Source organism: Palaemon carinicauda, chromosome 1 (assembly GCF_036898095.1).
Source record: "Palaemon carinicauda isolate YSFRI2023 chromosome 1, ASM3689809v2, whole genome shotgun sequence".
NCBI lineage: Eukaryota > Metazoa > Arthropoda > Malacostraca > Decapoda > Palaemonidae > Palaemon > Palaemon carinicauda.
This window is the reverse complement of record NC_090725.1, coordinates 9,203,400-9,231,142: the sequence shown is the minus strand read 5'-3', so window position 1 is coordinate 9,231,142 and position 27,743 is coordinate 9,203,400. Positions and strand designations below refer to the sequence as shown.

At 39.6% G+C, this 27,743-nt stretch overlaps 1 protein-coding gene and 1 non-coding gene across 7 annotated transcripts in view; both read right to left on the bottom strand.

Annotated features, from left to right (window-relative positions):
* Positions 1 to 27,743, bottom strand: part of Adar (Adenosine deaminase acting on RNA) — an 83,857-nt gene that overhangs the window by 17,742 nt on the left and 38,372 nt on the right. For all 6 annotated transcript variants that reach the window (XM_068379868.1, XM_068379875.1, XM_068379864.1 and 3 more), the window contains exons 6-10: positions 16,290 to 16,449; positions 6,743 to 6,854; positions 5,090 to 5,249; positions 4,522 to 4,745; positions 139 to 332 (exon numbers count right to left, since the gene is read on the bottom strand). In XM_068379868.1, the coding sequence (XP_068235969.1) occupies positions 139 to 332; positions 4,522 to 4,745; positions 5,090 to 5,249; positions 6,743 to 6,854; positions 16,290 to 16,449 (850 nt within the window). The remainder of the gene's footprint in view (positions 1 to 138; positions 333 to 4,521; positions 4,746 to 5,089; positions 5,250 to 6,742; positions 6,855 to 16,289; positions 16,450 to 27,743) is intronic.
* LOC137659105 (small nucleolar RNA U3) lies at positions 25,406 to 25,610 on the bottom strand. Its single transcript, XR_011047462.1, has one exon. It is a non-coding gene; the product is annotated as a small nucleolar RNA U3 (small nucleolar RNA).

Genomic DNA, 27,743 nt, shown 5'->3' with positions numbered 1-27,743 from the left:
GAGGTACTAAAATTCACAACCTATTCTAAAAGTCCATTTCAAAAGTAAGTTGAGCCTACCTTTTCTTGGATATTGTGCAATAAAAAATACAAAACTAAAGTATAAATACATTAGTTTGAAAACCTTTGCGAAACTTACCTATACATATGTGTTGCACTGAAGAGAGACCCAAGGACAATTGACTCCAGGTATATAGGCTCCATGAAGTGCGATAACAAAGCCCCTTGTAAACCTATGATATTCCAACGTGCAATTTTATCGGAGCAAGACATTGTTCTTAGTCTTTCACCTTGCAGCACTCCATCCCAAGTCTGAATATTGTCAGCACCAGCCTGAGTATTTAGAAATTAAAATAATTAATTATGAATATACATTATTACTAAATATTTTAGTTACAATTACTTGAGACAATTCAAATATAGGAATTTTTTTTTTTTACTGCAGTTGTAAACATCACTAGTCAGAGCAAATCTAGCATACTGAGTCCAATTCTATGCTCTAAGTATTCAGAAGGATGTAGATAGATTGGAATCGGTACATATTTAGGCCACCAAAACAATTTGAATACGGACAGAAATTGGAACGTTAGAATGAACATATTTGATCTACAAACTCGATGAATAAGGGGACAGCTGAGAGAGAGATTCAGAATTCTTAAATGGATAACAAATGTACATTACAACAACCTTTTCACACTCAGCAGAAATCAGTCCAGAGGTAACTAATGAAAACTGGAATTGAAGATACAACACAACTCAATGTGGTAATTTCCGAACATACAAAATACCAAACACATGGAATAGACTTCCCACAGATGTAGTGAACAGTAACAAGGTAAACAAATTCAAGAATAAGCTAGATGAGATCATAAAAACTAAATGCTAAAACTAATTCAATTTACCCAAGACAGAATGGAGTCTCTGCAGATGGAATAAAAAGTCTGAGACAAACTCATTGTTTCTTTAAAAGTTCTCAATTACATAGTACACAATAAATTTATATTTATGTTCGATAATAAACTGGGCTTAAAGCACGACATTCAATTTCATCAGCTAATTTCTAGTTTTAGCCGACATCATGACATATGTACTGAAAGAAGTCTAAAATAATTCAAGATTTTTTTTTTATTTTCTATTATCAATTAAAAGTATATTGTCAAAACAGCAATTATCAATCTTTATTTTAGTTGTCGTCAGCTGATTTCAAGGTGACGACGGTATCGACAATACTGTATGCTCATACAACATTATTAGTGTTCTTTGGCTATATTCAATATGGTGATGTATATTATTAGTTGATTTTTAAGCTAGTTTGCAAATTTTGACTCTAGCAATTCAACATTACACTGTATTTGGTGATTTTAAAATCTGAATTTCACGTTTTGACTTATTCTTTGGCGATTTTTAAAACTGCACAGTATCATTTGCCAATTTCCAAATAAAAATTTTTTGGCTGATTTCCCCCCAAAAAAATTTCATGTTTTTACATGTGCTTTTTATAATTTATGCCATATGTGGAGATTTATAACTTTTAAATGTCTTTTCACTCTGGTTTGGGTCGCACACAACTACGTACAATTACGCTTATGGCTTATGCTGCCACTGCGTCTTAACTTTGAATTGTCGCTAAACCAAGTCGCTAAATGAGTACGTGCACTCTCAAAAATAGTATGGTACTTTTTGGCAGCTTAAAAAGGGGGGTGCCCAGTGGGTTATAGGATAGGCAGGGCTTCTCCACCACCAAGCAGTAACTACAGAGACTTCGCTACGATTCAACTTGGCAGAACGTAAACTCCAATCAAAGGATGAGTGTTTGTAAGTGTCTGAACAAAAAATTATATCAAGTAATTTCTGACAACGTAATATTTCAAATAAAGTTTAATTTCTTTGTCGATCCTCACGATTTTGATTTAAGCACAGCTCGAGATTTTTAAATCATCAAAGCTTCATTGGATACATTATTTTCATCATTCTGTTTGAATAAAAATGGCATTTTAACTGGAAAACACTAATCTTTAGGCATTCCAATGGCACAAATTTCTCAGGGTCATAATTCTATGTACTCATCTACATATATATTGTTAGATAACTAATTACTGGGAATGGACATTTTAGAATTAAATCTGCTGGTAAGTTTTTCCTTCTTTTGATCTTTAGAAAATTTATTTAATTTAATTACCTCTATGTTGAGAAACAAAATTTTCGTAGTCTTCAACTAATCTAATAAGCACCTGAGAAAATATAATGACTCCAATACTTATGGAAGTACTGGGGGCCAACAATTACATTGTGCTGGCAAACAAAGACACAAACTCATGCTTGAACTGGAAGTACTAGGGCAGTTTTTCACACCACCTAAAATATCCCAAATTGTGAGATTATCACATGGTGCCAGCTCCTTAACTAATCAAAGGAGAAAGAATTAGTTGTTGAATTCGAGAAGCTGAGAAAATTAATCACAGCAGAATATCATGCCATGTTCCAAAGCCTAAAATATTTTGGAACAGTCCCCCCTTATTTAGTTGGGAAAAGAAGGGCTTGGTTCAGATAATAGAATCAGAGATTAGGGAAATAGATCTGAAGTCATAACTTATTTCTTTGATTATGGATTAAAATTGTTTGATAGGGATAGGAAGTCTGGTAGGCTCAGCTGGTTCCAAGATTCTGAAAACATTCCGCAACAAAGGGAGGGAAACAGAAGTGGTCAAAGCTTGTATGGAAAGGGATTGTCTACAGCACTCAGACTAAGCAACAAAAGGAACAACCGCAATTCATTACCGAAAGAAACTCGCAAATATGTTAGACTTGGGTATAATCTACAATAGGTTAGGGTAGAATGTACACTGGCATTTGTTTTAGGAAATAAAAAGATGAGATCTTATGCTTGATAACGCTATCACTAAATCTGCTATAGATTTACCTGGATAACCTGAAAATTCCAAAACCTAAGGCTAAAATGATATTGTAGACCCCTCCACTCTATAAAGGGAATGAGGATCTTTTCCTCCTAGCAAAAGCCTTTTCACAGAGCATTTGGTACGTAAATAAATTCCTAACTAGAGCAAGACATGCCCTGTTAATCTTACTCAGCATGCTAACACCTATAACAACTAAATTACGGCAGTTCAAGAAGGTTGACTGTTCCAAGCCAGAACAAAAATTACAAGACTCCTAAGTGCGCTTGCTTTTACAGGCTGACAGGCGCAGCATCATCCTCTTGCTAATGCGATCTAGCTCCAACCAGCAACCCAGAGGGGAGAGATAAGAAGCTTCAAACTTTTCTATGGTAAAGAATATTAGCAATAAAACTGGTTTCTATGAATCATCAAAGAAAATACACAATTTTCACCTGTCCTTTACATCGAATCATCAAAGTAAAAACGGACAATGTTCACCTGTCCTTTACATCGGCACTTCTTTCCCACAGAAACAAAGTGTCCTGTCTTACATGACATACAAAATTTTCTTTACCCTATATTCTATCTATCTATATACCAAGGCACTTCCCCCAATTTTGGGGGGTAGCCGACACCAACAATGAAACAAAACAAAAAGGGGACCTCTACTCTCTATGTTCCTTCAGCCTAATCAGGGACTCAACCGAGTTCAGCTGGTACTGCTAGGGTGCCACAGCCCAACCTCCCACATTTCCACCACAGATGAAGCTTCATAATGCTGACTCCCCTACTGCTGCTACCTCCGCGGTCATCTAAGGCCCCGGAGGAAGCAGCAGGGCCTACTGGAACTGCGTCACAATCGCTCGCCATTCATTCCTATTTCTAGCACGCTCTCTTGCCTCTCTCACATCTATCCTCCTATCACCCAGAGCTTTCTTCACACCATCCATCCACCCAAACCTTGGCCTTCCTCTTGTACTTCTCCCCTCAACTCTTGCATTCATCACCTTCTTTAGCAGACAACCATTTTCCATTCTCTCAACATGGCCAAACCACCTCAACACATTCATATCCACTCTAGCCGCTAACTCATTTCTTACACCCGTTCTCTCTCTCACCACTTCGTTCCTAACCCTATCTACTCGAGATACACCAGCCATACTTCTCAGACACTTCATCTCAAACACATTCAATTTCTGTCTCTCCATCACTTTCATTCCCCACGACTCCGATCCATACATCACAGTTGGTACAATCACTTTCTCATATAGAACTCTCTTTACATTCATGCCCAACCCTCTATTTTTTACTACTCCCTTAACTGCCCCCAAAACTTTGCAACCTTCATTCACTCTCTGACGTACATCTGCTTCCACTCCACCATTTGCTGCAACAATAGACCCCAAGTACTTAAACTGATCCACCTCCTCAAGTAACTCTCCATTCAACATGACATTCAACCTTGCACCACCTTCCCTTCTCGTACATCTCATAACCTTACTCTTACCCACATTAACTCTCAACTATATTAGTCTAACTAATCTTTCTTAGAATGAATAACACATGATTCACAGTTAACTTAATTGAAATTAGTTTGAACATGTATGCACTATTAAATACTGCACCTTGATTGGAATAGTTCCTTCCCCAGACTCGATCTTTGTGCGAAGTAAACCTCTACTTTGTCTGTTAGGATGTCTATCTGTCTGGTCTGCTTCCTCTTCATGGGGGGCAAAAATCCTTGCATCACCACATGGTGCAGTGTTGATGTAAAGATGAAATTTATATTTCCTCTTTACTCTCACTCCCTTACCTCCTTCTAAAGGTTCAAAAATACTTTCTTCTGTATCTGTAGAAAATGATAAAATTATAGGATTAAAATGTGCTAAATTAATATTCTTTCATAAATGTCAGTATCTCAGCGATATTAGTCTTAAAACTTTGACAATTAATAAATTCTTATCCCTATTTCCACTGATAATTATTGTAAATATTGCAACTGAAAAGATTTTATTTGCTAAATAATTATCTATTTAATTAGAGGTCTAAATAGGGCATAAAGCAGAGAAAATTAAATAGCCAGATTTCAATAAAGAAATGAGAAATAACTTTCCTAGTACTTGAAATCAGATTAAAACTTGACAAATTTCTACACGACATAAGTTCCAAATTTTACAATCCTTACTCACATACCTTTAACCCGTGTATTTTTGTATTTATCCAGCTGATTATAGAGGTAGTAAACAAGGCATCTGCGTGAAACTATCTCAGCGTGGCAATCATTTATACACTGTCCTTTCAAACTCAAATGTTCACCATTTATACACTTTGTGCCAGTTGACACACTGATAACCTGAAAAAGAATGTAAGAAAAATATACTTCAATTCATAATTATCAACTGTGATACAAAATTTTTAAAAGCATATCTGTAAACCATTTGGTTACATTTCCTTTCTTAGTATTTCCAAACAATATTGATCAATTCAACCAAACTGAAAATTATTCCAAGTCGATTACCCAACCAAAATACTGGGCTGTTCCTATTTGGGAAATAATTAAAATCATTTAAGAAAAAATATATATATATATATATATATATATATATATATATATATATATATATATATATATATATATATATATATATATATATATATATATATATATAATACATACATATATATATAATATAATACATATATATATATATGTGAGTGAGTGAGTGAGAGAGAGAGAGAGAGAGAGAGAGAGAGAGAGAGAGAGAGAGAGAGAGAGAGAGAGAGAGAGAGAGATTTTAATAATTAATCACTACCCATTGTTGAAAGATTCACCTAATACTGCAATGAAGACAATTCTAGTTTATATGATAAAAGCTATTTGTCCTCCCTGTTTTATCCTGCCTGATAGATTTTGAAAATTATGAAGGAAAAACTATCGTGTTCCTTCACCCCCGCTTCTCAAACATTTCAGCATTACATAGTCTTTGTCAGACTTCGTCAGTCAGCTCTAACTTGAATTTTTAAAACAATACTTCTTGCATTGGGTTATATACAAGCAAATTACACTGACAATGCTATAATGGGAGAGAAAGTTAAGGATTGTTCAATTTTCCTAAAAATCACTTTCCTTGATGCTACCATGGGCCCCAATGATATAGATAAAACATTAAGAGTTACAGCCCTTAAAAGTTCTGATGAAATTGATAACATTCAGTGAAAGTGCCTTGAGGGGTTACACTTAAGAGTCTGTGTAGGATATCAGAAATTATTTTGATTTTGGCCCTTACATAATGGATAAACCCCTTAGGTGATCAATAATCTGAAACCAACTGTATTTCAGTTTGAAATAAGTCAATATTAGCCAATGTACAAATATCTAAGCTCATCCTACAAAATAACAGTAATTTACTCCTTGTCCATTTTTTATATCAAAAGCCACAACTATTTTTACGTCTATCAAATATACACAGTTCATTTACAAAAATATTTATTGACTCCCCAGCTTAATATGTATAGAGCAAAAAGCTATTTAGTATAAATTAGTGACAACCTATTAACCCTTTGAGCTTCACTAGACATTTTCTACATCTCGATAATTCTACAGTATCTTTAGCATCATTGTATGCAGGCAATTTTATGTCTAGTTATTACCAATTTTATGCTCTTAAGCATATAATTTTTTTATTACAATATATTGCTTTTACCTATAGATAGGAAATTTCTTTTAGATATAAGAAAATTTAAATCTTTGGTCAATAGATTTTGTACTAAGATTGTAACCAAGTCAAATGTGCAAAATGTTTTGTGACGAGTTGAAGAGGTAGGAAGCCACTTTTCATTACTAACCTTCACGTCATCTTCATCATCTTCGTTGGTCATAACAATACCTGCTAACACTTTACGTTTGGCTACAGTTGGATTTCCAGCAGTTAACTCTAAAAATCTATCACATACTAACCTGAAAAATTAAAACATTTCAATATCATTATTGTCACTAGGTTTTGAGAATTGTTTTTTTTTTTAAATTTGAAGTTAATTCACTTAAATCTACAACAAATCTTATAATTTCAGTTTCTTCCTAAAATTCTCAAACCCAAACCAATCAAATGTGTAGAATCTAGTGTTCCAAAATAAATAAAAACAGCAAATATAGAAGTTTATGGTTGTTAGGAATCAGGCATTAATAGCCTATTATTACAATCAAAAAACAAATCCTAAATACAATCTGCAATTAGATATCAAAAGATTTTTGGGCTCAGCCATGTTAACTTTTTTTTTTTTTTCACAGAAAAACTACATAGCAAAATGTGAAAAATAACGAAGCTCAGTGAAGAAATCTAAGGCTAGTGGTTACTGTAGATGCATCAAGTAGACAACATAGATGTTAAGTAATACTTCACTAATATACTGCAACTCTTGTGTAAAACCCCTTTATTTCATTGTGAAGGGATTATGAGATTGTATAAGACATCCACAATAGATAGCCTTCAAAACATAGGAATCTAAAACACAGGGCAACAAAGTGTAAAACAATTCTGAATTTAGGGAAAAAGTTCCACCTCATAAAATGTTATAACTACATTACAAACTCTATACAGTTGTACTGAGTTTTAGTATAATCCCTGAGCAGTAAATAAAAACCACAAACCCAAGTACTTTAATAGGAGTACGATTTTAGTGCAGCTAGAAACTTGGCTCTTAATATTTATGAGGTGTCGATAGTTACTTGCAGGAGTGGGGGAAAGCCCTGCCCCTTGCCAGCTCACTATAAAGCCACATTTACCTTCACTTAGAACTTCCGGGTTGAATGAGGTGGTAAGTATAACAAAAGGACTTCGAGTTCGTACAGTTAGGAAAACTACATAGTTGCTCGGTATGGAGTCTTGCCTGCATCAAGTCTATTCCAGTGATATGGCCCAACCACTGCACCCCAAGGAAAGGAAATGAGATGAGGAAAGAAGGTCACACCCTCTTACTCCTACTTAAGACTGATATGGTAAACTTTATCTAAGATGATATTCTTCTTGTCCTGTGAGGGAACTAGATACATTGCCCTAAATGCTGAGCAGCTACCATAGGTCCTAAGGAGAAAGTTTCAAGTGACTTGTGGATGCATTCCTGTAGATAATGAGTCGTAAGATCATCTGACATTTCCAAATTCCTGCCAGTCAGCTCACCGACAGATTCTTCTAAAACATCTAAGGTTACGCCAAACCCACAACTTCGTAGTGTGTTCCTCAGCCTGAAGTCCAAGGCCCTTAGTCAGTTGGCCTAGCACTCTATTAATAATTTCCCAAAGCCTGAAATAGCTTTTGGTTTTCTTATTGACACTTGATACACTGACAAACAGGTTCAGCAGTTGTGGTCTAAATGATTGAGTTCTCGAGATAGCAACTTAATACCCTCACAAGGCATAGAAACAAATAATCAAGATTGTCAATTACTTTCCTAGGGGAGGAAATTGGAGAGGGGGAAAAAAAAAAAATCTGGTCATGGGTCTTCAAGATGGGTTTTGTGAATTTGCTCAAAACTTGGGAACAAATGAAAACGATAACTTCCCTAAACCTTCCGTGTGAGACAACATAATACATTTAGCTTGCTTACCAGTTTTGTCAAAGCCAAACCAAGAAAAACTGATTTTGATGGACAGGTCTCCGCCTGAAACTTCATAACATTCCAAGTGTTTTGAGCTCCTGACCAACATCACCAATTCCTTAAAGGCTTAACAGTCAACACCTTTCAGTTTTTAGAATGGACTCAAGGCTAGGCAGTAGGCTTTTACCACCGCGATTGAATGGAGCTATTCTGTTGGCAAGACTCGGAACTACGCAAAAAATGGTCCATTTAGCCTAACAGACTGCCGTGGATGTTTATCTGAGGTATCAAGACATCATCTATGCAATTTTTCATGAAAAACTTCTCTCTATTGAGAAACTGGATAATCTCCACCTATGATGAGACATACATCAGGGACCTGTGGTGTACGAAGATATGGTTGGGATAGAAGATAATGTTGCATGGGTAGTTGTCTTGGAGCATTGGATGACCACATCAGCACAACCAGGTCACCTTTCTCATGCGGCCATTTGGGGACTACTAGTCATTTAGAGGTTTTGGGTATTCCACACCTTGTTGATTATCCTTCTGGGTAGACAAAATGAGAATTGTCAATGTTTAGGCCTTCCCAGGTGTGTTGGAAGGCGTCATTTAATACTGTTGACTGACCTGCTATTGGTGAGCAGTATACTGGATGCTTGTTATTTAGCTTCATGACAAACATGTCGATTGTCGGGAACCCCACAGCTTGTTCCTGTCGACTTAAGTTTGTTGGCTATCACATTCCTTTTCCCTGGAATGAACCTGGCCAACAGGTATACTGTGTTGTAGTGTCCATTCGTGGCAACCAAGTTTCATAGGTGTTGTCGCTCATCAATGCTATCAAATGGCCTAACAAAACTGGCTCGAGGGACTGTAGATGTGAAGGTCCCTCTGTTCTTGACCAGAAGCCTGACATCAGATTCTCTTATATGCAAGCCCCATCCTTCCCTCAATGCATCTATCAAGATAAAGTGGTCTGGAGTAATCCAATTGGGATCCCCTGAACAGTTAGGTTTTCATCCCTAAGCCACCAATCTAGGCAGGATTTGGCTTCCTGTTGTATCGGAACTAGGCAACTAGTAGGGTCTGTTCAGAGACCAGTGTGTCTTTATACACTATTACAGTAACCTTAAATGTAGACGGCTGTGGGGGACTAGTTTCTTCAGTGAAGACAAGTGGTCTAGGAGTCGATGCCACAGCCAAGCCAGAAGCTTTGAGCGAATTAGAAAAGTAAAAGGGCCCCCTTTGGAGTTACCTACCCTACTATCTTGTTCACTCTCATCCCTAGATGCACCATCATTTGTGAGGGAGTGAGGCTGGACTTCTCTACATTCACCACAATCACCAGATCCTGGCAAAAACAGAAATCTGTTGTTGTTGCAGGAATTGCTTCCTGGAGGACAATACAATAAGCCAATCGTATAGGTATCTCAATAGCCTGATACTATTGGTATGTGCCAGAGGAATGAAAACCTAGGGGAACCGGTCGCCAGCCCAAAGCACAGGATTTTGAACTAGAAGACCCTGCTTCCCTGAGATTCAGAGGAGTTTTTACTTAACGACTGATGCAACAGTATTTGGATATATGCATCATCCAGGTCTAGAGACATAATTGCTCTTCCTGATGGCATTCCTTATGATGTCCACTGTCTCTATTCTGAATGGAGTTTGGAGTACAAACTTGTTAAGAACAAAAAGATCGATTACTGGTCTCCACCCACCCAACAACTTCTCAACTAGAAAAGACTGAAAACCTGGAAACCAGTCCAGGGCTTCTATTTGTAGGAAGCTGTGTTTCTGCGACCCTAGAATATACGATAATATCGTTGAAAGAAGAGAGCCAATGAACAGGCTGCGGTATCAGTGAGAATTTCTAGCAGGGTTGAAAAAATCATGATTTTTTCTAAAATATAAATTATTCGATTTAAATCATGTTTTTTTTAAATTAAATAAATTTTCTTGATTAAAATTTTTTTTCCAATACTGTAATACTCATTTGCTGCTGCTGATTGTTTCAGTCTTTCGAGGGTATTTTCTGGTACTGAACTTCATCAGAGTTAAATGAAACTTATTATACATTACTAAAGATAAGTTTTTCTCTTAAAAACTAAAATTCCGATTAGTGAAATATTCGGAGTGGACAAGTAATAGTAACTCATTATTATTATTATCATCATCATCTATTCCTACGCTATTGTCGCAAAGTTTCTAGTTACTATAGTAACTAGTACACAATTACACAAAACTAAGTGAACCTACAATCAAACAAAAAATATAGCATTTTCTTTTATTCCTAGTAAGAAAAACTGAAAAGAATTTTACATATTTCTAGGGGTATAAGTTTAGTGTGTGGTTGGAAAAGTGTAAGGTAGTGTTAATCATAAGGATTAAGGATAAAACTGAAGATAACAATCTAAAGGTGTGTGTCGGATAGTTTTAAAAGAGGTAGGGGATGTTTGGATCAGATTTTCATTATTAGGCAGATATGCAAGAAATATTTAGCAAATAGTAAAGAGGCACATTTTACACTGACAGATTCAGAGAAAGCTCATGATAACAGCTGAAAGGAATCCAATGTGAAATGTGATGAGGTTATGTGGAACTGGTGGAAGGTTGTTCAACTTAGACAGGGATGTGTGATGTTGCAATGGTTGCTCAATATGTTTCTTGATGGAGCTGTCAGAAAAGTGAACGGTCAAGTGCTTGGTTGAGGATTGAAACTGATAAAAAGTGTGATGATGAGTGAGAAGTAAATTGGTGACACTGTGGATGATACTTTATTGGCTGTAGACTTGGAGAAAAATAGTGAGAGTTTGGAAGGGTATGTGAGAGAAGGAAGTTGTGAATGAAGGTCATGTTGAATGGAGACTTACTTAAGGAAGTATATTAATTTAAGTACTTGGGTTCTGTTATTGCTGCAAATGGTGTAATGGAAGCAGATGCACTTCAGTGAATGCAGGATGTAAAGTGTTGGGGGGCGGTGAAGGGAGTGGTTAAGAACAGAAGGTTAGGAATGAATGTGAAGTAAGTTCTGTATAAGAAAGTGTGCCACCTGTGATGTCTCGACTAGATTATATGTTGAGCGGCATCGATAGGTCCCACAGAAAAGGAATCAAGCAATCGAAGGGTATAGTCTTTCAGATAATGTGCTGTGGAAGTAGTCAATCCCTCTACCAGACCACTGCACAGAGGTATTTGGAGAATGCTAAGGTTGCAGCAACACCATAGATATCATGGCAGCACTTCCACTGAGGATTTATAGGCTTTAAGGATAAATTCTAGCAACAAGAAAGGTGTTCCTGGATATATCTACTTGGTGCGCCCTGTACTTGAAAACAAATTGGGGATTTTTGGGTGAAACAGTTCTTTTAAGATACCACTGAACTGCCTCTGGAACATAAGGAAGGGACAGAAATTTCCACCCCTTAGAGTGTGATATCAAGGAAGATAGGTCACTTGCTCTTTTTACCGATGATAAGGGTACTGGGAATACAGTCTTTAAAGAAAGGTCTTGAGATCTCAGGTCTCATTTACAGGTTAGTAAGGAGCCATACTAGGCAAAGCAGCCATTCTTTTGAGGTATTGCCATGTCACACATACAGAAGCTACATATCCGGATCACCAGTTACCTCTTTGATAGCCAAGACGGAAAAAATAGTTAAATCTGTTGTCGTTAATAGAAGGGTTTGGAGTCTTTGCCACGAACTTGACCATGAGAAAAGGACAGACCTTTCCACCATTTGGAATATGATATTGAGACAGGCCATCTAGTTTATTTGCCTCTCTGCTGATACTAATGCTATGAGGAACAGTCTTTAGGATAAAGGCCTTACCTAAGGGTTCACAAAGTGCCATTTTAAGGGACTGTAAACCCTTAATCACCTTAAATTGGAATTTGAATTCCCAAGGCAGGCAGGCCTACTCTAAACTCTTAATGATAAAGGTCCCACAAGCAAGAGAGGTAGATTCTCTTCAGTTTGAAGACCTGGCTCATGGCAGAGTGATAGCCTTTAATTGCTGTGACAGAAGCTTCTTTCAGTAGAAACAAAGGAAAATCTGCAATTAGGGGAAAAGTGGCATTCATTGGAGCAGTATTCCTCCTACACCAATCACAAAAAATAGACCATTTCGCCTGATTGACTGCTGTGGAGATATCCTAAATATTACTTCTCCATCAGTCTTGAAAAGCCTCTCTTTTGGAGGAGATGCTAGATAACCTCTAACCGTGAAGAGGGGGGAAGTAAACTACGTAGTGAAATTGTGTGTATGGTTGACGCAGTAGTTTTGGGCGAGCTGGGAACTTCAACTAGAAGATCCAAAAGGTTAGGAAAACACTCGGTTTGAAGCCACCTTGGAGCAAAAAGCATTAATCTCATAGCTATGTACTCACTCACCTTAGTCAGAACCCGACGCATTAAACAGAACGGGGGGGGGGGGGGGGGGGGGAGAGCATAGAAATCCAGCCCATCCCACTGATGTTGAAATGAGGGGAAAAGTGGCTTTCATTGGAGCAGTATTCCTCCTATGATACCAATCACAGAAAATAGACCATTTCGCCTAATTGACTTCTGTGGAGATATCCTAAATGTTACTTCTCCGTCAGTTTTGAAAAGCCTCTCTTTTGGAGGAGATGCTAGATAACCTCTAACCGTGAAGAGAAGGGAAGTAAACTGCGTAGTGAAACAGTGTGTGGTTGACGCAGTAGTTTTGGGCGAGCTGGGAACTTCTACTAGAAGATCAAAAAGGTCTGGAAAACACTCGGCTAACAATTATCCTCTCTCAGCCCCCTGGAGATCAATTCTCACTACTCGAGGGACCTCCACTAAGGCTACAGGAGGGTTTGATGTCTGGGAACACTGGCTTTTTAGAACCCAATGGAACAAGTGAATGTGCAGCCTTATGAAGGGAACCAAATTCTTGAGGGAGGAGATTCTTTGTCAAGCGTGAGTTGAGAGAGATTGTCTTTCAATAAATGGAGCTGCCACTTTTCTGAACCTCTGAAACCTATCTAAAGATGGTTATACTTAAGCTCGGACCAAATCGACGTCCACGTCAAGGTACCCAAGGCGTTGCTTTGGAACGAGACTGCAAAATTCAAGGAGGAGACCTCCGAGATGAAAACGCCGTGTTCTTGATTCTACTAAGAGAAGCTAGTCGTTCAGATATCTCAGCAGCCGGATAACCACATCGTGAGCCGATGTCGAGACTAGGGAAACGGTGAGTAAAGAATTGCTGGACAGTCAACAGACCGAAGTGTTAAATATTGTCTCTGAAAGGGAAGCTGAAGTACTCCCTGGAACTGGGATAAATAGGAATCTGAAAGTATGCATCTTCCAGGCCTATGGTCAACATAAAGCCCTTCCTGATCGCCTGAGAATCAGTGAGGGAGCCACAACCTCTATTCTTCTGTAAGGGGAAGTGTCCTCTTTAATTTAAGTTAAGGGTTTGGATCTTTCTTATTAGTTGGCTTTTTTCTGCAGGTAGCAACAAACGATGCCGCTGTATCTGCTTAATATGAGAAGGCTTTCGAGATTCTTGAGGAGTGGAAATCCTAGATGACGCTGCTTTTAATAGAAAAAGAGCTTTAGCTAGCCTTTATGTTTCTCCACTGCTGCAGAAATTTATGCAGAAAGAAAAAGTGGAGTGATCAATCACAATGGAACTGCACAAAGTACATCTTTGGAAGACCGTTTTTTTTTTCTTTTTTCAGCACTTTGGTAAAACAGTGTCTCGTCGTTAAGTATGCTGCTCCACCAAAGGGAAACTGCTTAGTGCCAAAGTAATTCAAATGTTTTGTCAGAATCTGGGCACTTCTTCAAATTATCTCTTAATATCTCTGACTAGTGTTCCAGCCAAGAGCAAGCCCTAACAGCTGACTTAACAGCTACCTCCATATTTTAAATTTCTGATGCCAGAAAAGTGGAGGGGAGATAATTTAGTTTGTCACTAGGGACACCTGGAATAAGTTGCAACACCCGTATTGATAGGGAGAGGACTAGGGTGCATCTCAGAATCAATATAAAATTTTCAGACGCAATAAGGCCAGGAGGTAATTTTGACTACTCTACCGTAAAACGTTCATGATGGCTGAAATCTGTATTGAATAAATTGAGTATGTCACAAGCTTGGTTAGACAAGGACACATCAAATCTGTGTTTAGTATTGTGATTCTGGAAAATGGTCAATTGCGCAGTGCTTACCATCAAGCTATCTTATAGGGTTCATGATCAAGAAATGAGAGTTCTGATCCAGATGCCAGAACCTGTAGTGGGGTCGTACCAGCATTGCCGGCAGCATCTTCACTAGTAGGATAAGGAGAATCATAGTTGTCATAGTGGCGGGAGGTTCCTATTTAGGAGCCACACGGCTAGATTACTATTTAGGGATAACTGCAGATTTCACTTTTCCCATAATTTCTTTAAATTCTCACGATTAGACGACATTACAGTCAGATTAGAGAGAGGCTTTGTCGCTCCTTGCAAACAACTCTGTCTACACAACATTAAACAGAAGGGAACTGTCAGAGCTGGACACCCATGAAGAGAAGGTATGTTACGTGAATCCAACCTATCTCGTCTAAGAGCTGAATAATAAGGGGGAGAATTATATCTCGGTTTCTTGAAAAGTTGATTCTCACAGTCTTGGGTGGGACCACCCAATGGAAGGGGGGTGGCTCTCAGGCATTCTTTTTATATTTCTGAAAATTCCTGTTTTGCTACTCTCCCAGTAGCCCAAGATTTAGATGAATTTTGATTACTATGGCCTCCAGACCTGGGAAAGAGCAGTAGTAGCTAATGTGTTCCACTTAGAAGCTAATGAAATGGTGGCTATATGCCTACCAACAGAGGTTGAAATGGTGGTGCATTCAAGTCGTGAGTCAAATGTGAGCAAGGACAAGGATGGAGATGCATTCAGGTTGCATGCCAGAGAAATCACACACAGGTATGGCAGCTCACTCAGTGATGTCAGTGCACAAGCATGTTGACATGTGCAGCTGGAACTGTAGTAGAAACTAATTAATTTCAACTGAAAGGACTGCTTTGAAGGTGAATTAACATTTGCACTTGAATGATTCGGACAAACCTGTTAATTAAGAGTCCAAGAGGGCAACCTCCATACAAAAAGATATAGCGTCATCGTTCGCCATGTGGAAAGGGTTTCTTGGTTGCGGACACAATTTTCAAAATCTTTATTGGAGAAACCAGTAAACGAGAGAAGTCTCCCAGGATAGTAACATCTGAAACAAAAGCATGATACTCCCTACTGAGCATTCTCACGGACGTGACCAGAAGAAAAATGGTCAATCCTCAAAGTGTTCACCAAGCGTAAGAGTATAGCCGATAACCATGATTGCCGATTCTTAATTTTTCTTTTTCTGGTCATAGCATAGCAACTTAGGAAATGGTTATGAATGATGGAGTGTTTGTACCTGCGCAAGAACAAAGTGGTATTTTATTTTTATAGTATTTTGTTTACCAAAAGCTGTCCATCCCATGCTTCTCCTGGCTCCCATACTAAGCCTTAGCAGTGTTAAAAACACAACCATTAAGCAATTAACAATCAGCTTTATCTTATTATTATGTAGAGCTGAAGTCGGCCCCCTTGAAAGTTTTCACTACTTTTGAATAAGTTGTGATATTTATTCTAAAAAAAAAAATAATGTGGTCATAGCTATAATAAAACTCCTAATTGATTGGTAGAAATCTGGGAGAAGAGCACTGAGATTACACCATTTACCATATGATAGTATTAAAGTTATAAAAATAAAAAATATATCGTGCACTACAGTTCTTACTTGGCAATTTTATCTGCTAGAGTCTGAGATAAATGGAGATCTGGCATTGTAGCAATGGGCATGTGGTGAAGAACAGACGATCCTGCAGAAGCTATAACACCATAGAGTTTACTCAATGCCTGACGAGCTGCTGCAGCCTTGGCTAGTTTCTTGCTGTTACCTAGTCAGAAATAAAATATTTTAAAATAAAACATATGCAAAAGGATTAACATTCTATCAATCAGTTCAACTTAGGTTGACTGCACTTCATAAATAGTCTTGAAGGATTTAATTTAATCATAATAGTCTTCTTAGTACTAATCTAGACTAAGTTACCGATTAAAACTCCAGTACATTTTTTTGAACAAACTATAACCCATATCTGGAAACCAGTAATGGGGATTATGATTTAATAAAGACTTTACAATAACCTTTCCCTTGATGGGGTTAGAGTTGAAAATTGTATCCACTTTTCTACCTTAAGCATTTCATGTTTTTATCAATTCCCCTTATACAGTCAGCCCTCCACATACACGCGGTAGGTAAGACACAGGCGCGAAGATCGAGAATCGGCGAAGGCTTGCCGCCCTACAGTGGGTCAACTTATAACCTACCAACTCTCAACATTGCCTACCTACAGTTGACTAATAAGTAGGTACCCCATTGTACTGCGATACATAGTTTTCATGTGGTTTCAATCATGGTATTTTAACTTATGCTGTTTTGAAGTGATTGTAAATTACTAACAAAGCTTCAGTACAAGGTAAGACAATTCATCACAAGAAAGTCATGGCAACACCATGCTTTGTAAAAGTAACACAACACTTGATCATATCTAAAACACCTCACTTATACTGTTAAAAGTAAAAAAAGTCACTAATAGTTGATGGTTAAAATGAACCCGCAATTAAAAACAAAAAGGAAAAAAATGCTTTAGTGATGCAAATTTTTGAAAATCACGACTTTTAAAATGCAGCAATGTCTGCTTAAGGGGGACGGCCGGCTAATACCGTTTTGTAGGGACAGGACTTTGACATTCATACCACTTAATAAGGTGACTTACGACATCTCCAAACTGCATAGGATTTTCGCCTTTGACTTTTGGTTTTGCGATGCCAGGCCGATTTATCCTTACAATGTGTGTTTTTCAAATTCTATATTAATTCAATATCAAGACCTGGGATTACTACCCTATATAGACCTGATGTAGACCTCTAATCACAATGTTTTTTTTTTTTTTAGATAATTTTTTCATCGTGGTAATAAATAAATCCTACAAATCAGGGAAAAATTAAGAAAAATTGAGAAACAAAAATTAAATTAATTACCCTGTAACTATGAGCGTAAGAGGAATTGACAAAATATTTTGTATACGCATTCTAATTTACATTGCCATACAAAGCTCAGTGAATTTTCCCAAGATTTTGTGTTTTTGTCCAATACCCTTATATATTGGCATACCGGCCGGGCTCCTAAAACAAGTTGGTCTGAGTGGACATATATAAAGTGTCATGTTTCAATTAATGTATGAATATTTACCATAACGAAAACTCAATAAAAAAAATTACAAAAAAATCACCAACATACATGAAGTTCCAGCAGTAAAATCTGTGACGCACTAAGCCTTAGGGATTGTGTCCAAAGAAAAAGTGTTTGCCATTACATAAAACACACAAATGTACATGAACTGCAAAGAGCCCGTATAGACATACTTGTCTACACAACCACAAAATAACTAACATGCACAGTAAAAATCCTTGTTACATATACGTAAATTAACACCCTCTCTTTACATTCAAATTCTAATTACAACCCCTTTTCATCGTTTTTAGGATTAGTTTCAGTTTATTTCCTTTAAATAATATTTGATTCCTTCTCCCATAATAAATTTATACAGGCATTCTAGTTTAAAAACGTAAACAGAATTAAGGGGGGGGGGAAGACATTTCAAGCAAGTTTAAGTTATTAAGAGGTAAAATTCTTCATATAATAGAGTATAATGATGGGACACTTTGCCATAAAGCAGATACAGTAAAGTATCATTTTGGTTTCTTGCAGAAATGTTTTTCCTCTAAATCTACCTCTTACACAAAACATACCATAAGGTAAGAGCATGAAATATGTCCCACCATATTTTCCAATCTCCTGCATTTTGTTAACCCTTTAACCCCCAGGCTATTTGGAAATTTCCAACCCTTAACCCCCAGGAGGTTATTTTTTTCCCAGCACATTTTGCAGTATATATTTTTTAAATTGCTCTAACAGCCTTAATTTTTGTCAAAGAGAGGTCAGGTTGGTCTCATTCTCTTGGAAAATGCCTGAATTTTTTTCAAAATATCAAAAATATGAAAAAAAAAATTTTTTATGGCATTTTTTTGCAATGACGTACCGGTACGTCCATGGGGGTAAAGGGATGGCTTTTGTGAAATGTACCAGTACGTCCTTTGGGGGTAAAAGGGTTAAGAATTTGTTGCACGGACAGAATGAAAATAAATTCAGACATCTGGGAGTGATTTACGAATTGAGTGACCAGTGGGAGAGAAAGTAATCTTCTGTTCAATCTGGTGCATAAAAAGTAACTAAGCAAATCTTTATAATTCTAAAAATATTTAAATTCAATTTCATATGATGGGTATCTCAAAAAGGTTTATCTAATAAATAAAAGTACAAATTTGTATGTTAACACACAAGGAAGTTACCTATCATCGTAAATTCTACACCTATTCTCATTTCCTTATTTTACATTGAAATTAAAAATTCTTCAAACAGAAAAAAGCCTGTGAGAATACTTATCACAAAACCTTGAATGTGAGAATTTCAATTAAATAGGTCATACAGTTTTCTGTATTGCGAATAGACAAATTTGCGAATATGAAGGGCTGACTGTACACAATTTACTGGGCTCACCAATAGGTGCGTTGCTACACAAAATCTTCAAGACCTGTATTTTTCCAACTAAACACTACAAAAGCCATAATAATAACAATGATAACAATCATAATAATATAAGTAATTCCCCAAAATCTCCATTCATTCAAGAAAGAAAATAAAAAAAATGTATCAGCTGCCAAAGATAGAAAATGCCTCAAGAATACTACTAATATAGCAGTCCTATCTACACTTGATGCTTTGCTTTTGTGCACTAACGAGCTCCAGTGATATTCCTGAAGATTAAATTTCTACAGCAACAGTGAATGAAGTCTCCCCCACACTCTTATCTGTGCTGTAGGTTGCTACAACTATTCAGGTCCCTTACACAACAAAAGCATAGGAGATTTTAGAATTGAAATGATTGATAGTAAGAATGCATAATTTGTTTGGCATGAATTGGTGCTGAGCAAGCAAGTGAATTTTTATTGCATTTAAATTTATAAATATATATGGCCACAACTTTAATGAAGATTCATCTGACAGATTTTAGTTTAATTCCTGATAAAGATAGGAGTAACAATTGGGCAGAATATGACAGCAAAGGTGGAGAGGGGTCATGCATAGTTATTCAACACAATTACATTTTAAATTACAGTACAGTATGTAAAAATCTCATTGTTAGAAATTATAATAATTTTACCATTCAACACGCTGCTGCAGTTTTAATCCATATAACCATTTGATATTTTGAATAATATTTTGTCTATTTTCCTTCCATGAAATCATTGTCAAAACATTTACATTAACTATTAACAGGTGGAGTATGATTTTCTTTTCTTTCAACTGTTCATTCGGTAATTCAATAATGATGCCCTTACTTTCAATAAACCTTTTGAAAAGAAAACTTCAATGGTATATAATAGGATATGCTGTTTTAAGTATGATGTAAAACAATTGGCTAGTTAAAAAAAAATGGTAATCTACCTATCCTGAGGAAATGTTATAATTCTTTCATTTTACTTGTTTCAAGCATTATCATCTCTGGTCTTCAGCTGCAACTTTTCTCTTAGTTTGTTGAACAAAGACTTGCAGGCAATCAAATTCCTAATTCATTATCTGGATATTAATCTCTGGGACTGTCATTCAGTTAGTTCTTTGTTCATATTGCATAAGATTTTTCATAATTCTGACCATCCTTTGCATTCAGATCTTCCCAGACTATACCAACTTGTACCAAGCACTAAGTATGGAGTTAATTTTGAGTATTGACATCATGAGGCTCAATACTAGAGTAGTCTAATAGTTTTATTTCAGCTGTGACTAAATTGTGGAATGATCTTTCTAATTTGACTGTTGAAATGGTGGAACTTCATTAGTTTAAACTTGTTGCAAATGCTTTCATGTTGAACAGTTTGACAAAAGTATTTCCCAATCCCAAATTGGGAATGAACTTGACTGACTACCATCGTACCCAAGGATAAGGAGTCAACAAATCACATCTTGGAAAAAGAATTTTTCTCTACCTGTGGCCCGGTAGGCACCGAAGTTTGAGTCACAGGAAATAGCAGCTTGAATATGAGCCAAAGTTAACAGCAATGTTAATGAGAGCACCAAGATGCATGGTAGCAGTAGCATAGATGGCTCGGCCTTCACTCTTCAAAGTTAACAAGAAAAACTAAATATACCTCTGGATCATACTCCAGTGAAATAGAAAAATAACTAACATTAACAGTTAGTAAAAAATTATGTAGTTAGAGCTTATTCACAAAACCAATAATTTTTAGGCAAGAATGGTAATATTCTTCAAGCTTTAATTATTTTTTTTCACAATCTTCTTAACATTAACCACCGCATTTCCTTTCCAGTTCATCTAGCTCGATACGCTTCCCGAAGTTCAAGTTTCGCTTTGCCTACAAAGTATGTCACAGCTCACTACCCTTACAATGCCTCTGTCTAGCAGTATTAAATGTGGCAAAAAATAATGCACAGTAGAAGCCTTTGGACATAACCCTAAGAGCTTCTTCATCCTCCAAACCCTAGTGCTAAAAGAAAATGATCATCTTGAAACAAACTATAAAAGATGCTGCATAAATGGAGTGACACTTGTGGGCCATGTTTCAAGTGAATGAGATGTGTGGTACATAAAAAGAAAAAAAAAACTAAGCTATAATTTTTGCTGCCTTCAGTGCCAGTGCCTCAAGCAGTGCTAATCATAAAGCAATGATGGGGACCAAAGCAGTGATCAAGGAGAATACCTTGTTTATATGGATTGATTGAGGACCAGTACTGCAAGGGCACTGCAATAGACTAACCTTACAAGGGAGAAGGTAACTTCTATATTCCAAGATTTCAAGAGAATTAAGCGTGTAACCGCAGAACCCAGACCAAGCACCAATGAAACCCCCATAGCTATGCCACCTACAACTTTCCAAGCCAGCAAGGAAGTTTGATATTTCAAAGTGGAGGTTTTCACAGAAAGATTATCAGAGCTGCTAAACAGCAGCCCACGACACATTGAAAACGTTCCTTCCGGATCAATGAAAGATTATTGCTGAAAAGGAGAACAAGCTAGAGCAAGTGTGTCATGTGGATGAAATAGATTGCTATTTCATAGAAGTTACATAAAGTAAATGTACTATACCTTAAAAAATAAGTATTTTACATTAAAATTTCTGATATTTGTGATGTTTTGCATACAAAACTATCAAGAAACTTACTACTTATGCTCAAAGTAAATCTAATTCACCTAAATGAACTGGAAAATTACAGTTATCGATACTGAATAATTAAAATCTTTATTCCTTAATGGGTTTGTTCTGGAAAATGTCACAGTACATCTATATTACAGAGAAATGCTGTAGTTTTGGTTTTAAAGCAGCCAAGAACCGGTAAGCTGACAACTTGCACAACTTTTTTCAAAAGTCGAGATCTGATAAACATAGCTGGTTTCCATTTAATCTTCATCACCAATTGACAAGAGTATGTAATTCCTCTGATATCAGCCAATATATCATTGTAATATCATGGCTTTTCCTTTGTTTCCCAAGGGACCTTTAACATGTGAAAATGACCTAGGCCACCTCATCCAGTCAGGCTTTATTTTTAAGTCATCAAACATACGACCTCTAGCCATCAAACATGCACTCCAGTGACAAGAAATTTTTGCACCAGATGACATGAATAACTAACAAACCTTTTCATAATTGGCTCTTCCATTGTTTTCTGTGGGAGGTTGAGCTGTAAATGTACCACTTGGATTCAATTTTAAGGTACTTCTAACACTTGACAAATACTCCTGGGCACCCACAATTTGTGCAAGACCTCCTATAACAATTTGGTAGTGTTATTTCCTCCCAACACCACATCAGTTATCCAGTTTGACCTAGAAATTTTCCAATCCTTTCCTTCAAAGTCTAGTTGTCACAAAACAAAAATGAATGTTTTCAGTATAGGTTATTTTCATCGATATATTGAACCTGGCAATTTATTAGACCCGTGAAAAATATCTAAAACACCCCTAGAACCTGCTGGATCATCCACCAGATTCTAAATGAATGCCCCCCCCCCCCAAATAAAAAACCAAGAAAGTTGCATATAATTTTGTCCTTCTGGTGGTAATTTACCCCTCTCACCACTGATCTATAACTATGCATACAAGCTACAAGCACAAAAACACGCCTCTGATATGAATTCTATAAGTAACTTGAAATTACAAAATTTAGAAGTCAAAAAATTTCTATAATGCCTGTGTCCTATAGTGATCAAACTCCAGTCAACCCATGTTTGAGCATAAAATTTTGTGTGCTGCAAAATGTACACAGAATGAATCGAATCATCCCTTACACTCACCCCTTATACCTTTCCAAAATTTCTCAATTGGGGTCTTACCTAAACCTGCAAATCCCAATTGGGGCTCTACAGAACCTTAGGGTTCTGTAAACTATCGCTAGTGGTTCTATGAGAATTCTAGTTTTAAGTAATAATTTCTTTATTTACATGTCTTTTGTTAAACAATGAGAAATCATAGGCCTATACTTTTTTATCGTAGCATATCAGATATTTTTCTTTCCATTTTACTAAAGGTAGGTATTAAAAAATTACAATTTCTACGGAAATTGTATTTATCCTAACATACTTACCATGAACCACTCTCTAGGAGATACCTGGAGATCCAGCTCTCAGGACTAGAAAATTCCCACCCCACCTCCCAGGGTGTGCGAACCTGGCCTTACCCGTTCACCCATAATGCACCAAGGTGGTGGCTCCCGGGGACCGGATATGCTCAGAGCAAAGGTCGCCATTCCAATCCAAACCTTCAGACCTCGGCTCCTACTGAGAGGAACTTCCGTGGGTACGGATGAGCGGGCAGTAAAAAAAGTGGTTCGTGGTATGTATGTTAAGAAAAATGCAATTTTCGTAGAAACTGTCATTTGTTCCAACACTGTTCTTTTACCACGAACCACTCTCTAAGAGACTCAGAATTAGGAGGATGGGGAATGGGACCCCAGTAGGAGAGGTGCAACTGGAGGTCAAGGAGAGCGGGCAGGCCTATCGGGAAAATAACTTGCCAGTTAAAGTAATATACTAAAAATACAACCGAAATGAGTCGGCGAAACATTCACCAAGACAACGCCTTCCTGATCCAACAGCAACCGTGCGATAAGCAAGGGCGAGGGGATAGGAATTTGAGACGGTACCGCTCACCGTTCAGCACAAAGTATGCAATACACACGAAACTTAAGATCTTCTTTTGATCGACCATGACTGGCCCAAGCATGAACCCTTCCTGAGACCTGAAGGAACAGTCTTTTAGGTGGGGCACCATTCCGCACTCAAGCTTTCACCACCAGGCCAACTGCCATGTTCTTCTCGAAGGCCAGTGAGGTGGCGAGGACAAAGATGTCGTACGGCTCGGCGGACCTGGGTAAGGGCTAATCTTTCACCGAGTACGCAATACGTAAAGTTTCTCTTGGCCAGAAGGAGATAAGTGTTCTAAGCAACCACCTTCTTCACCATCCCAGTAGCCACTAACAGGTTCCTAATGGTTGGGCAGAGGATAGAGGTCTTAACGAGATGCGTAAACACCGCTTGGCCAGAGCACCATAACAAGTCTTCCGAGTCACTTGTTTTGGGTATGGAGGGGACGGAAAATTCCTCGAAGAGGGGGTCTGCCATCATTGGGTTCAGTGTTTTGGCTATGGAGGGGACGAACCTGAACATCAGCTCCTTCCTCCCGTAATCGTGAAGAGCCATTCGCTGAAAGACAATGAAGCCCGCCCACTCTCTTGAAGAGGCCACGGCTAGGAGGAAAACCATCTTCAGCGTGACCTCCCTGTCTGCAACCTGCCTCTGGCTCAAGGGGCAGCTTCTTCAGCGAGTCGAGCACCATGGCGATGTCCCAGGCAGGGGCTCGGAGAGCTAGCGGTGGCACAACTACTCGAAACCTCTTATGAGCATCGAGAGCCGTTTGGAGGACCCAAAGTTCAGCCTTTTGAAGAGGAAGACCTGTCCCAGGGCTGCTCGGAAGCCTTGCACCGACGTACCCCGGTCAAGTTGTAGAAGGACTAGGAAGTTGGCTATGAGGGGGATTGAGGCATTGACAGGCTTCATATCTCAACTGGCACGTCAATTCCCAAAGGTAGCCCACTTCTCTTGGTATATGACCTTCGAGGACTCCCGAAGGTTATTCGTCATCTGCGTGGCAGTCCTACAAGTCCTCCTTCCTTAACAGACAGTCCTTCCTTAACAGACACTGTATAGTCTCTACAAGTGAAAGGAGGGGCTTGGGAGTCCTTCGGGGAACCTCAAGAGGTGTGGCTACCTTAGCAGATCTTGCCTTAGTGGAAGGGACCATGGAGGTTGTACCGCTAGCTCCAGAAGGTTCGGGAACCATTCCTTTTCGGGTCACCACAGAGATACCATCGTCATTTGTGCGCGCCTTGTCCTTTGAAGTCTGTTGATGCTCTGATAGAGCAGGACGAAGGAGTCCAGTGCTGGGGAACAGAAGACCAGAAGTTTCGTGTTCAGTCTAGTAGTGAACAGATCCAGGCAGAGCGATTCCTACTCCTCATACACTGCCTTCGCCACCTCCGGGTGTAGAGACCATTAGGTCCCCAACCCTTGCCCTTTCTTGTTGCGTTCGTCTGCGACCATGCTTCTCTTCCCTGGAATGTACCTGGCTGTCAGGGAGATGGCGTTGACCTCTGGTTTATTCCTTGAGGGGAATTTTAAAAGAGTCATAAGACCCAGTAGTGGATTGGGAGTGAACCACACAATCTGTGATGTCCTCTTCCACTCGAGGGCGAGCCCATGAGGGAACGGTCTTCAATTCTCAGGAGTTAGTCAATACACCAGAACTGCGTATCACTCGGAGGACGAAACCTAACTTCATCATCGTGGTTGAACGCATCCCGAGTTTTGGGACAAACTCTTCAATCACACTATAGAATTGATCCTATGTAGTATGATCATCCCAGGACAGGATCTCTGCAGCCAGGTCGTGGATACGAAGGGATCAGAGGCCACCCTACTTCTGGTTATACGTGAAGACGGCAGCATTGTTGCACATCAGGGCCATTCACCTTACCACCAACGAGCTCCCCAATTCGTAGGAGGGCCCTCGGAACTGCTAACAGTTCTAGTTCATTTATGCAGAGGGCCTTTTCGTCCACAGACCAGTCCCTTGGCTGATGGGTTTGGTAGATGTGGCCCTATCCCTCCTTGGATGCATCTGTGAATAGAAGAATCTCCTGAGGAGGATCCAAAAGGGACACCCATGCTAGGGCGTTCCTCGGGTCTAGCCATCATTGAAGAGCCTCCCTGGATGACTGGGATGGGCGTGTCTCGCTGAGGGGTGCCTTGTCAGTAAGAGCCGTACTGCTTTCCGGTCTCAATGGACTGGGCGTACCCCCAGTCCCCCCTGGGGGACGAGCTTCTCCAGGGAGCAAACTGAAACTGTGTGTAGAAACACGTGTGCTTCACCTCCGGGTAGGGCAACAACCTCAGCACATTGCTAGATCTAGGGGACTCTTTTGGCTCTAACAAGGCCGATGTGATGCACTTCAACCTCTCCCAATATCCTAGGAGAGAGGTGGGGCCAAGGAGGGCCTTGCCTCCCTCAGGGCACAGTGCTGGCACACTAAATCGGTGGAGTGGTGCTGTGCCTGCGCGGGGGAGGGTTACGGAAGATCATTAAACCTCCGGTGTAGTCCGTAGACCCAACCACTGAAAAAAGGAGCCCACTTTTAGGTTGCGGCCCTGCCACTCGGGGTCCATTCCACGGGCAGGAATGAACCCTCTGGTGTTCCATCCCTCCGGCAGAAGGGGTACCTCCTTCGGTCCACTCTTCCCTCTCGACGTACCCGAGCTGAGGCGGCAGGGAGGGAGAATAGGGTGACATCGGCGGTGGAGTACTCCTCCCACAGGACGGGAGGAGCAACATTCGCCGCTCCCTATGTCGACAAGGGGCCTCTGGTGGGTACCTGAGAGGGGTTCTGGGGATACCCAACCAGGTCTCTTACTCTCACATGGAGATATCGGCGCTTGTTTGTCACTGAGCGGAAGCTGGTACCACCACCACCACTATGTGGGGAGGTGGGAAGAGTCTACCAGGAGGCTGGACGGATGCCGAATACGTGGTCTGCATATAGAAAAAGGACTGCCCAGCCTGAGTGGGAAGCCTACCAGCTAGGTTAGGCGGCCGGAAGTTGGCAAGGCTGGGCCGACCATAATGGCGACGGAAGCCTGGGCGATACATGGCGCAGCTGGTCGCATCGGGTGACTCTCTCCTCTGAGCAAGGAGCGCTGTCATGGAGCAAGTTCCCATGGAGAGATCAGCGACTAGGAGCGCTGGGCTGAGTAGAAGCTGGGACTGCAACCCCGTGAGAGGGTGGGGGAACTGCTACCAGCGGCTGGGGGAAGGCTGTACACCCGCCCGGCGGATAGAAAGACTGCAGCCCAATCTGAGTTGAGGCCTGCCGGCCAGGTTGGGCATCCCCAGGTAGGGGCACTTGAGAAGACTGCACCTGAGCAGTGGGAACCAGGGCCGTGTGGTCAACGTGTGGCGCCACTAGTTACGGAGGGGGACCACCGGCTAAGAAGGGAGCGCTGCTCTGAAGCAGGTGCCTGAACTGAGCCATCATATTTCTCAACATCCCCGTTACATCCGGCATGGCCGGCTCTGAAGAGGGGATGGAAGCGATCCTGGAAGGAGCAGGGAGCGGGATGAAGGAGCAAAGCCTGTAGCTCCCGACGCTGGCAAGGGGTTCTTCGGTGGAGACCAGAACGGGTAATAGGGTTACGCGACCTGATCTCTTGCACCCATGAGGAGAGATCAGCACTCGGCAGCCAATGACCAAGAACTGGTGCTGCCACCACATGGTGTGGTGGGGGAGCAGCTACCCGAGGCTGAGAGGAGGTCCATTCCGTGGTCGGCAGGAAGTAAGACGTCTGCTTAGTCTGTGCGGCAGTCTACCGGTCAACCTAGGCAGGACAAGATGGTGGAAGGCTGACCCACGCGGCCATCCCGTGGGTTCGTTAACAGAGGCAGGACAGCACCTGTCCTGGGTGCGCTGCCCTGGAGCAGGTATACTAACCTAGGCATCA